General features: G+C 40.2%; 1 protein-coding gene across 5 annotated transcripts in view; it reads right to left on the reverse strand.

Moving 5' to 3' along the window:
- dlgap4a (discs, large (Drosophila) homolog-associated protein 4a) overlaps positions 1 to 12,211 on the reverse strand; it is an 81,663-nt gene that overhangs the window by 18,688 nt on the left and 50,764 nt on the right. Inside the window, exons 2-6 of one of the 5 annotated variants that reach the window (XM_051425308.1) lie at positions 4,300 to 5,571; positions 3,663 to 3,898; positions 3,200 to 3,277; positions 2,483 to 2,630; positions 345 to 564 (exon numbers count right to left, since the gene is read on the reverse strand). In XM_051425308.1, the coding sequence (XP_051281268.1) occupies positions 345 to 564; positions 2,483 to 2,630; positions 3,200 to 3,277; positions 3,663 to 3,898; positions 4,300 to 5,502 (1,885 nt within the window). In that variant the 5' untranslated portion in view covers positions 5,503 to 5,571. Of the gene's footprint in view, positions 1 to 344; positions 592 to 2,482; positions 2,631 to 3,199; positions 3,278 to 3,662; positions 3,899 to 4,299; positions 5,572 to 12,211 lie in introns of all 5 variants that reach the window. The other 4 variants (XM_051425306.1, XM_051425309.1, XM_051425307.1 and 1 more) reach the window with 4 other exon arrangements.

Below are 12,211 nucleotides of genomic sequence, written 5' to 3' on the forward strand. Positions count from 1 at the left end.
ATAATTGTACCAATAGTGGAAACAGTATGCTATACTATCTAGATTAGTTTGCTATAAATTTAGCATACAAAGTTAAATTGTTAGTAAGAGTACAATGTGAGAAAATATGTTTTAAATTATGGTTTGTATGTTGATGGATTTCAGTGAGGTCTTTGAATTGTCCGACTTCCTTTAAGGGACGATTTCCTATAAATTGTTCATTTTGCTATTATGAAACAGAATAAATCGATGTGTGGATGGTATTTAAAGGCTAGTATTTACTCCCTTTCAGCTGATACATTTTAAAAACCTATTCTAGACTATCTTAAGCAGCTCTGCCCCACCGTGTCCTCACTGGTACTCACGGGTGTTGGAGCTGTAGCTGTAGCCTGTAGTGGTGGGCGGTGGTGAGTCTGAGTCCACGGAGGCCGTATCTTCATCCTGGGAGCAGCCCGCCTGGATCGCCCGCAGGTAGCTGTGGCTGCGCGACCGGAAGCACGTAGGCGCAGGCAGATCCAGAGCTTCCACCGCCTGCGATTCCCCCTCACAGTACGGTACTGAGTGCCCAAAGCCCTGCCCGCATACCTGAAAGAACGTGTGCAGACTCACACGCTGAGGGGCAGAGGGCAGACTTTGAAACATGCATTTACTTGCTCTTTACCCAGTGGTGGGAAAGTACTCAGCAGCAAAAAGTCCCAATACAACAATGTAAAAATACTTAAATACACATTATCATTATCATAGTATTATCAGCTAAATGTATTTAGAGTTTTTAAAAGTAAAAGTACTCATTCCACAGAAATATGCCCCCTGTGACAGACGTATGATTATATATGACATTATTAGATTGTGTGTATCGATGCACCGATGTAAAGGCAGGTTTTTACTGTTGTAGCTGCTCAAGGTGAAGCTAGTTGTCGTGAGATGATTAAAAAAACAAAATTTATTCCTCCAATCTTTCTTTGTGACATATTGGATAATTTTCTCTGGGCCCTAAACAAATTAATCTGAGAAGTTGAAGGAGACAATGTTTTCTTTATGGGAACAACTCATAGACATCTGAACTGTGACAAGGGGCCCCAGCTAGACACCCAGCTGTAAGGGGTCACAAGTCCAAAAAGGTTGGAAACCACAGGCTTAATTTTTAACAGTGCATCTTATTTCACAAGGTATCTTATTATAGTATATATGTATATCTTGTTAAGTTAACTATAGCCGCCAGATAAATGTAGTGGAGTATTAATTACAATATTTCCTTCTAAACTGGAGTGGTGTAATAGTATAAAGTACCATAACATGGAAATAGTCAAGGTATTCAAAACTATACCTATGCACAATTTTGACGCGCTGGTACTTGAGTAAATGTACTTAGTTACTTTCCACCAATGTCTATACCTGTGAATCGAGATGCAGAACACTTTAAAGTCTTAACTATGAGTTAAAATGTAAACTCTAATGGGCAAGTGGTGAAATGGCTTTTTACTTTTCAGTGTTATAAATGAAATACAGAATTCAACAGAGACTGTTTTGTTCTCGGTACAGAGACAGTGTTAAAAATATATATTCTCAGCATTGTATCAGTTACTAAAATAGCTTTGGTTCAGTATGTCTTTGTTGCAGGGATGTGTGTTGTCACTGTATGATGGGAATACAGTAAGCTGTGACACCCTGCACCGACTGAAATGTTTGATCAAGCAGCATAAAAAGAAGCAGAAACAACCAGTAGTATTTTTATGTTTGGCATTTTAGTAGAAAGTATGAAAGTGTCATGGGTGGTGCATAAACATGAATAATAAGCCCTTAAAATCAACTCACTCAAAATGTTGTTTAGTATCCACAAATTCTTTACTCTGATCGACTTTCCTGTCATCTTGAAAATAAATCGAGTCTCTCTGTCATTATTTGATTAATGTAAAAGCTTGCATGTACGAGTAGAGACTTGCTTCTTTATAAAAGGATGTTTGCATTAGTCTAGTGTGTGATTCTGCATCCCTGTCCAATCCCGCTGATGTAGATATACATCAAAGTTCCCTCAGGTTTATACTGAGGCATATGTCCCACTTTGACATTCTGCAAACACATTCAAGCGTCTCTTCTATTCCACCAGCTTGTTCCCCGGCTGACTTATTTATATACCATCTCAGCAGTGTCAGCAGACATTATGTACTCTTAAATATTCTCTCACGGTAGCTTGAAACTTGAGCTATGTTAATGTTTTTTTGTTCATTCCTTGGTTATTTTTACACTGATCACATTAACTCTTCTTTTTGGGTCACTGGAGTTGATCCAAAATGATCTAATTAGCTGTTTTAGGACATCTGAAATGTCATAATGTATAATTATTTTTATTATACGCAGACATTTTTTAAATTAAATATTGCTGCCATGGAAACGTTGGTTGATCATGATCATGACTCTAATCTACACCTGAGTTAAATAGACACATGAGGAAATGGTCTTTGCCACCCAAGTAATAATAATAATGTGACAAGCTAAGACATACCTGAGTGCCCGAGCCTCTGCCCAATGTGCCGGAGCATTGGCTGAAATCATTGTTCCTGTGGCGTGGCGGGGCCTCCAGTGGGCTCACCAGGCAGTCCAAGTTATCGAGGCTCCGATTAGTCGACAGCTCTTTCAGAGATGGCAGGGAGCTGTGGAAGTGAATGTAATAATCAGCCCCTCGAAGTCAGAGACTGGAATAAGTGAGGTTTGTGTTTAATTGATGATATCCAGGAGAAACTTTAAATCACACTCCTAAAAGTTCCCCTGGGTGTTTTAAAATTAAACATTATTGAGATGTGTGAATAGTGAATGTGCTAGGGTTTGAAAAATCAGCACAGAGGAAACTGATTTATGAAATGCTAAATATGATTTAATAAATTGACTTTATGATTGATCTTGGTCATTTCTGAGAAGTTTCCTCTGTTCTGGCTCGCCCTTTTGGGACCCGGTGTTAGTGAAAATGTGTGTGCACTAAGCAGCAGGGTGTGGTGGAGTGATTTGCATGAAAAATTTGCATGTTATGAAATCAGGGCTTAAGGAAGCAGGTAAGAGTAAAGTACTAACACGCCACTTTGGGTACCTGCAAGGTAAGAGATGGAACAGGGGGCAGAGAGGAAAAGTACTGGGAGGGTTAGGCAAAAATAGGCGGTGGGTAGTGCTGGTGGGTAAAGTGAAGGAGGGTTGAGGGCCACACTGCCTGCCTTAGGATGACACTGACCTCAGATGCTGCATAGAGCATGCACTCTGTAGTGGCGACCACAGATAATCCTCCCGCATGAGAGCGTAGCAACGAGGCCTGTCCGTGTGGATGTAGGGGTGAAACACATGGCAAAATTTCATCTCCTACTGCTTTTGTACCAAATAAAAATGATACTGTGTGTCATTTCTCACCCCCTCTCATTAATCTACATCTCTACCTCCATGAATATAAGCTTGTTGTGCTGCTGCACATCCAGACAATAATTTGTGACAAGATGCTGCCACCTGCTGACAACCTTTGAGGACAGAGAAAAATATTTCTTCCCACAATTGTTTAACAATTATTACCCTTTCAGTGCCTATTTCTATTTTAATGAATGTAATGTTTAAGTAAAAAAAACAACAAAAACAAACAATGAGCATGATAATCAACGTCATAATTCCAATATGATGAATTGGATTCTCTATGCTGTGGGACTCACTTGCGTGGAGGTGGAGGTGGCTGCTGCTCACTCAGGGAGTGCTGGGTGGCCTTCAGGTAGCTGTGGCGACGGGCAGCAGATTTGGGGGAAGGTTTGGGGCTCCCCTCTGAGTCCTCACTGTCTTCTAAGTCTCCCATAGCTTTCACATAGCTGCCACTGCGCATCCTTCGACAGGGGATCTCAGTTCCTCTGGCCCTGCCGCGACCCAGAGTTCCTGCCCAGTCCCCTAGTGGGACCTGGATTATGAAAACATATGTTGTGAGACCATGTAATGCAGATATTTCAGGTGTATCACCCTTAGACATTGTATCTATTTCACAGTTTGTGTCTCAATTTGTTTGCTTTTTAAAAATAAACATTAACAGTATGGTTCTGACCATGAGCAGCAAGGGTACAAAGAAAATATGACTGGGAAGAACGTTGTGATTTATTGGGGAAATCTATAAATGTGATTGACTATAAACAATGAGGATAAAGTATATACGATAAACAGAATAAGGGTCAGTCTAATCAAATTATCAGGCAAAGCAGGAAAAGTACTCAAAACTGATTAACTAATTAAGCCAACAAACCTCAGAGAAATTATAAAAATATTCATGCAAACTTACAAAGAATGATGATGAAGATGAATACTCACTGGCCCTCCTACCTGAAGGAACTGTTGTGCCAGGTCTTGGTGGCATGACTTTGATTTAAGAAGGGTCCTGTTGACTGTAGCAGAGCCCTTCTGCAACACTTGCCTGGCCTGGCTGAGGGTGAGAGTGGACCATGAGCCTCTCTTCACCAGTATATCATCCTTGCTTCCCCTGGTTCGTACCTCCTCTTCCTTGGATCCTACCTGTGTCGTCGGGCATGCCAGAAACTTGAGGTCACTGCTGCTTTTCGAGGTCTTGAGAGTATGTGCAGAAATGGTGTTGTAGCCCTGTGGGATATGTCTGGCCTGGCTGTCTGACACCGCTCTGCCAAGAGTCATCATGGTCAGTGGGTTGCGGTAACCTACAGCAATAGTGCCAGCTTTGGTGGTGTCAGTGTCCAGGGCATCATCTGAGCTCCAGAGGCCTAGTGCATTGGGCCTAGGTCTCTGCTTTGGCCCCTCAGTTTTAGCCCTGTCTTTACTCTTGCTCCTGCGGGTTGGTCTACCACCGTCCTCACCTGTAGTGCCAGTCATTCCTCCAGCAGAGCGCCCGTTGATGCTGCCTTTGATTGCAGAATTTTCCAGGGACTGGGACTTGGCAAATAGCTTCTGCACAGAGTGCATCAGGTGGCGAATGCGTCCTGGGCTCTCACTGCGTTGCTTCGACATACGTCCTCTATGAAACTGCAGCGTACTGAAGCCATCGCGCTGCAGGGGCAGGTGCCTCTCTAGCTGGTCCAAAAGGTTGGAGGGTAACCGATTCATCTTAGCTGCTGCTGCAGAGGAGATGGTGGCTGATCCACTGGTGATCATGGGAGCACCACTAAGGCCCAGACCCAAGCCCATGCCCATAGACAAAGAGTTGGGTAGTGTACCTCCTCTGCTGCCCTGCCCAACTCCACCACCACCAGCCATACAGGCCTGGGAGCAGTCGACCTGTTCAGTCTGGGAGGTGAAGTGCAGACGAGGGAAGGTGCTGCTGTTGGACATCTGGCTGAAAGGCAGCAGGCAGTCAGGGGTGGTGGGGCTGGTGGGAGGGCACTGGTGGAGATGGGGGTCCAGGGTGCCATAGTGGTTTATATTGGGGCTTAACAGAAAGGAGCTGTGAGGGTCAGAGGTCAAAGGACAGAGAGGCTTCTGGGGGCATCCCGCCGGTTCACACGAGTCGGACAGGTGACGACTGCGGTTGGCTCCTAACCCTTTCATGGTGGCTGAGGTGTCGTCCTTAAAACATGTCTCCAATCAGTATGGGTCTACTGACCTGAAGGGCTCATTCTGCAGTGTAGAGAGGTACAGAAATGATCTATTAGACATTAAAATTCAAGTAATTTTTAAGAAAGATCTCTTGGTGCTGGTATTTATTAATGCAGTCTGATAGTTGTGTGGAAATGTATTAAAATAAAACTTTTAAAACTATAACAACACTTCTGTGCATATTCCTATCAAGTGCTTTTTTCTCTGATTAACCACAGTTTTCATCCTAGTTTAGTGGACAGTTCTTTCAGGAATGTTTAATAAAAAGTACCAGTGTTTGTCCCTTAATAGAGATTAAAGTTAACAGTGCATAACAGTAAAACAACCATTTGCGTGCAATATAAAGCCTCAGAGGGGGAATTCTTCACATCAATACTTAAAGCTAATGAAAACATTAGAGTTAGAACTCATTTAGAAGTGCTTCTCTCAGTATGTCCTTGAATTTCCAGGACAGTAATTGAGCTAAAAAAGACTTTATAGACTATCTCTGCTGTGTGGCACATTTCACAGAGGCAGCATAACACAGCCAGTAATGTGTAGAACAGAGCCATTGTCCTCTACACTACACTAAGTTCACATATAAGTTGCTTAACACAACAAACCACCAGGTGGAGCACCAGCAGCAAGTGCTGTTTGGCTTGGGTGAAAACACACACATAAAAATTGTATTTGGGTCTTGATAAATAAGCCTGGGTTTAATAAATCATATGTCTATGCAAGATTAAAAAAACACCACTGCATTATAAAAATGCCATTAATATTTTGTCATTTAAGTGGTTTGATTCTTAAAGGCAACTGAACAATACAATGCTTACACAATACTGTCTCTATCATGCTGGCACTAAATGGCTAAGAACAATGGAGCCAACACGGTTAAAAGACAAAAAACAAACAGACAAAATCACATATTATTCTAACTGAAAAGGACTGCCTGTTCAGTTTACTGCATGAAATGTTCCACCATAGCAGGAAACCAGATAGCCTGAAGCCCAATCTAAAACACCACAGTGATGTACAGCCTGGAGCTACTCCTCTGACAATGCATAGGAGAACGATATTGTGACTCATACATGTAAATGAGCTTTATATTTAAGGAGCGATATTTGTTCCGAAGCAGGAAATGAACCCTCATTTCTACAAATCATTTTTGGTACTTCGCCATCCCCTCGAATCCACTTACTGTGGGATAAGCTGGGAACAATAAGTCTTCCATAATGCTCACTGAAAACTGAAGAATTCTCGTGCAAAAGCAAATATTTCATGGATTCAGTGGCATTTATGTTAGACAAAAGCAGAGATAAATGTTGAATTCAATCTGATAAAACTTATCCGTTATCAGTTATAGACTATGTATTTTATTTTGTAGGAAGAGCTCCTTGTTCGGGGTAAGATTTTGAAAATAGATCCCCAGAAAGCTGACGGGGGGGGGGCAGCTCTGATGTATAGTTAATGGTCATTTTCTCACCGCTTCCCTGGGATAAAGCTAAATGTAATATGGCCTCCTAGTCAATATAACCTACAGTTTCCAATCCAACCACAATAATTAATCTTAACATAGCACTTAAATAGTTTTTGTCATCCACTGAATATGATATATCTCTGCCATAAAGGCAAACATGGTGGCCTGGCTAAGTGCCTCAGCCTCACAGCAGTGGTCTGACCGCAAGTGTAGAAACACAAGCACAATGAAGAGCAAATGAGGAGAATATTTGAAGGCTACTGGCTCGTCTTCTTCTACAAACCTACTCGTTCTTAAAGCTCACTATGAACAGACAGTAATATTGCATCAAGGTTATGAAAACTCATAATTCACAAAGCAGAAATCCATGCTGCATTAAATTCACTCTAACAGATGCTGTCTGTATCACAGTGGAGTGACTCACTGATCAGTCAATGGTAAGAGCCCTCTCCCATAGCAAGCATGAAATCTTGCCTGGGAGCTGAATGTGGAATGTTAACTGCACACATTTTCATTCCACTGTGTTGGCTTGCCACTTCTTACGTCTCTCTGACCTCCCATACACTCTCTCCAGTGTGAGAGCAGCCACTTATCTGAGTCAGTGTTCCTGGACGGGCACAGCGGTGTGCTGACAAATACACCAGCATTTTACAACAGCGCAGCCTGCTGTAATTCATCCACCCGAGCTGACTGTAGCCCCACGTGTTCACGTCCTGTAGGCGCCACTGCTGACAAACTGACACACACCTACACTCTGACACACCAACACACACTGACACACGCACAAACGTGCTAACCGCCCACCCACCCGTCCAACGAACCAACGAAACCCTGTCAAGTGTTGAGCATCACGGGGGCAAGATGAGAAAGAAATAATGTTCACAGTTCATGTAATTCTGTCACAGGTTCAGTGCATCTGTCTGTCTATGTGATGGTGGCCAGCAGGGTCCTGCATAATTACAAGGTGAATGGATCCTTGGACTGTGTGTGATGAAGCAAATATGTCTCTGCTTCACATACGCACGTACACACACACTGTAGGGAGGCAATAACTGGCTGAGGGAATTATCTCAAAGAATCTTGAACATTCACTGACGGGAGTGTTGCATTTCTTTCACCAGCAGTTACATGTGAGCAGCACCTGCATCATCAAAAGCATAACCTCAAATGATCTCACACGTAAGTGCCATGTTGGTTGCAGTTGTAGTCCACTTATGTAATGCGGAGAGCAATCTTACAGTTGTTTGTGTATTCTGGTCCTGTAAGGGTCATCTGGAGGGTAAACATTTGGTTGATGAAAAACCACAATCACCATTAAACAACAAAGAAAATGAGATTTGACAAGAGTAACCTTGTTGTGGTTGAAGTCTCTACAGTGAAGATTTATGTAGCCTACCACAAAACATATTTTACTTACAGTGTAGCGCATGTTAAGATGTCAAACATATGAACAAAAAAAGCACTGAACAAAAAGCCTTAAATGAAAACAAATTATAAGTCATTAAAAGCCTTTGGTCTCTTGTTCAAACACCAAGAAAGTAATTTGATAAATTAATGTACGTGGAGTAAACAAAAGGCTTATTAGAAGAACATTAGCTGTATTTAGGAACTGTATAAACCAAATACCTACTCCTTGGAAATATGAAAATAACAGTGAATAACAGTGTGCATTAAAATAAGCAATGTCAATCAGTATAACTATATATATTCCTCCAGTTTTATTTACAGTTAGATATGCATTGTTTTGTCCTTCCACTGTCTGCAACCAAATTCTCCCAATGCCAAATCACATAACGAACGAAGTCTTTTTATAAGCTGGAGCAGATCAAAGAAGCACTGCAGAATCCCCCAGCACTCCAGTGCTAATAAGGTCTGAAGAACAAAACTTGATGGTTGATTCACTTGGGCCTTTAAAAAGCATAGTGATGTCTCAAGCTTTAACATATGTTACAAGGAAAAAGTCTTTTTTCCACGAAGAGTCAGAGTAGGGTTAGAAGGAGTGTGCTGCACTCAAGGCTGCACTAAAACTGGCTCCTAAGCATGTACTGTACAGAAAATACACTGTAATTATAATCAGCTACAATTCAATGCTTGTAGAAGATGCCCCTTTTTATCATTCCATACATTGCATATTCATTAAATAACTGCATTGTTTTTTCTTCGCCCTCTCAGTTAAATATTGAATAGTGTACTCCGAACAGATTCTCTCTACTGTGGTTGTCCCTTAGCAGCCTGTCAGCCAAAATGTTTGTACACTCCTCAAATCTAAAAACTGTAAATATGTGTTATTATATCTTTTATTTGCAATAACAGTTTTTTTTGCTACATGGTGGCAGCAGGAAACATGCTGCGACATGCTACTGTTTAAACATCCAGCAGATAAGTAGCAAAATTAACATTCATTAGCGTTCATATGAATATTCGCTTTCCTTTTTATTCTTCTGTTTTTAATCTCCTGTAACTCCTCAGGGAAATATCTGGCTCTTTAGCTACTAAATGTCCACCAGCTAGTTGCCAACATTGTCTGTCTGCCGTTTGGTGCTGTGCAGGTAGTGTACATTGTGTTTATTAGAGTTATTTTGTGGGAGGGGAATTTAGAATCCGAAATACTTTATTGATCCTGGGGGGGAAATTTGTAAATTTGTTGGGGGTTTTTTTGTTGAGAACTGCAGATAATGCTCTTTGAGTTTATCACTACCAACAACTCTTTTCACATCACATGGAAGCATTTGATCCACCATGTAAAAATAATACTATACCATACCAATACCACTTTAAATAACTACAAGAAAAATGACTTTTATGAAGCTATACCAGTGGAGTGGCTCATGGCTTCATTCACCTTATCTTTTCTCAAACTTGTCTTGCACCCTTGAGACTCAAGGGGGCCACCTACAGTAAGATATCATGTTAGTTGCACCTTTAATTTAATAAAGTTGCATTGCAAGTGTGCCAATTTTAAGTCACAGTAAACATATTATAGTCAATGTCACAGTTGTTATATAGTAAATTCAGTCATTATAGACTCTCTCACAACATCTTCTCCCAATTACTGATGAAATGTGGCATCTGGAGATGGATAAAAGTGGCTTGGTATCCTGGTTAAGGGATTAAAACAAACATTTTAAAACAAAGGTTGATAATTCAGCATATTTCTTTCTTAAGATACAGTAACTACTGACTCATACCTCAGTCACAAAAACTATTTCATATCTTAAAACTGACATTTTGGTCCACTGATGGTCAAACCACAAACTCATTTAGTACAGTGAATCTGAGATATGTTGGCTCCTACACAACGTTGCTATCACATGTCACTGTGTAGGAAAATCAAAGCCAGATGACAAAAAATCAACAAGCAAATGCAAATATAAATGTTATCAATGTTGCAGCTTTTCAAGTGGAACATTTTCTTTGTTGGAAGACGTTTCAAGTACAAAAAAAACTAAACAAAAAACCCAGTGGGACAAAATAATATTTATAGTATCAAATTTTCAGTTGTCATGGTTTTGATGTTTTTGATAATTAGGACACTCCAGCTGAACTGATAGAAACATTGGGGACAAGCTTGATATGTTGTCTGTTGCTGGGAAAGGGTGTAAAATTAGGCAATATTATTTTATGTTCCATTTTTTGTCATTAAAAGCTATATTCTGTTCAAAATAAAAAGTTGCAATCAATTATCCAACATTAACTAACAGTAATTAGTCAATCAGTTTTCAAGATCACTGTGATTAACATCCATGAAATTGTCTTTTACTTAGTACTGAAAACATTAATGTCAATACTTAAAAATAATAAAAAAAATACATAAATTAAAATGGACATGTACATTTTGTTTTACGTAAATATAAGCACATACCAAATAACTAGTAAATAGTATAGTTCACAACTGCAGAGTTTAAAAAGAAAGAAAAGAAATTCTCAAGTACAGCATTATTCTGTAGTTAGACTTCATTATTAGGATGTGGAATCAGTTTTTCCACCAGTGCCTCGCTGCAAGCACTGACTTCATTAAGTCAAACTAAGATAAAGGAGTCTCTAATGATGCTTTGCGGGTTTCTTTTGGTAAAGTAAAAACTGAAAATACTGAAAACATATAAGTTGAAATATAATTAATGCATTTTGGGATACTTTTTACACAGAGGTTTAAAATGTAACAAATGGTGATGGAACACTGAACATAAATGTACTTTGACAAAACAATCATCCTCACAGGGCCAGTGAGATTACCGCTACTTTGTCAAAACCCCCCATCATTTGTCCATTGGGAGGTGATGTCATATAGACCAATGCTGACATACAGCCTCTGTTGGATCTACACAAGGCCCGCTAACAAGCAGAACCAAGAGTTGCTGGGCTGTGTCCCACAGAGCCACCAAGCAGGCCTGTAATAAATGTCTCCTGTGGCTGTGCACTTCCCCTGCAGCCTCTAGTGATGAGCAGAGGGAGGGGAGAGACGGTGAAGTAAGAGAACAGTATTGATCCGGGTCTCGCTCCTTGTTCTAAGGGTGAATATACAGCTGCTGGGTATTGGCTTTTGCAGTCTCCTTCAATAATCACCTTTTTTCTCATTGCTTCTCCCAGTCGTCCACTCTTTCAGCCACATGTAAAGTACATTTACACTACAGTCCACTATATATATTGACTGCATACAAAAAACTGTGCTTTTTTTTTTTTTTTTTATTTGTATTTTTTCAGCCTGCTTTTATTTCTGTTTCTATCTTTTAGAAACAATATAGACTAATTTTATATTCATGTAACAAAATGTTTGATAACCAGTGAAAATGTGTCTCTCTTCCTCCAAGCTACAACAAGTACAATGTCCATGTTTCCATTATTAACACTTTAGATGAGCCAACACCATCCCTTATCCCCACTGTCTGGTGAGAATCTACTAATAGCTTGTTTCAGTCACAAAGTTATGTCATCAGGGCTTCCTGTGGATAAAGCAAGTGTTGTTCTTTACTGTTGTAAGTGTTATTCTCTTCCTCCTGGGGAAAGCAAGAGCAACAAGGCTCATGTCTGTGGACAACAGTCATAACTTTGTGTTCAGATGTTTAAAAATGTTTTACCTCAAATTATGGAATTTTAATGACAAAAATGTATTTAAGTCATATTAAATCATATCTCATTTGTTTAACCCATCCAAAAACTAAAGTTTAAACATGACAATTTTCTTTTTTTCCAGGAGGTTATGTG

The sequence above is a fragment of the Dicentrarchus labrax genome, unplaced genomic scaffold, assembly GCF_905237075.1.
Source record: "Dicentrarchus labrax unplaced genomic scaffold, dlabrax2021, whole genome shotgun sequence".
In the NCBI taxonomy this organism is placed as follows: domain Eukaryota; kingdom Metazoa; phylum Chordata; class Actinopteri; family Moronidae; genus Dicentrarchus; species Dicentrarchus labrax.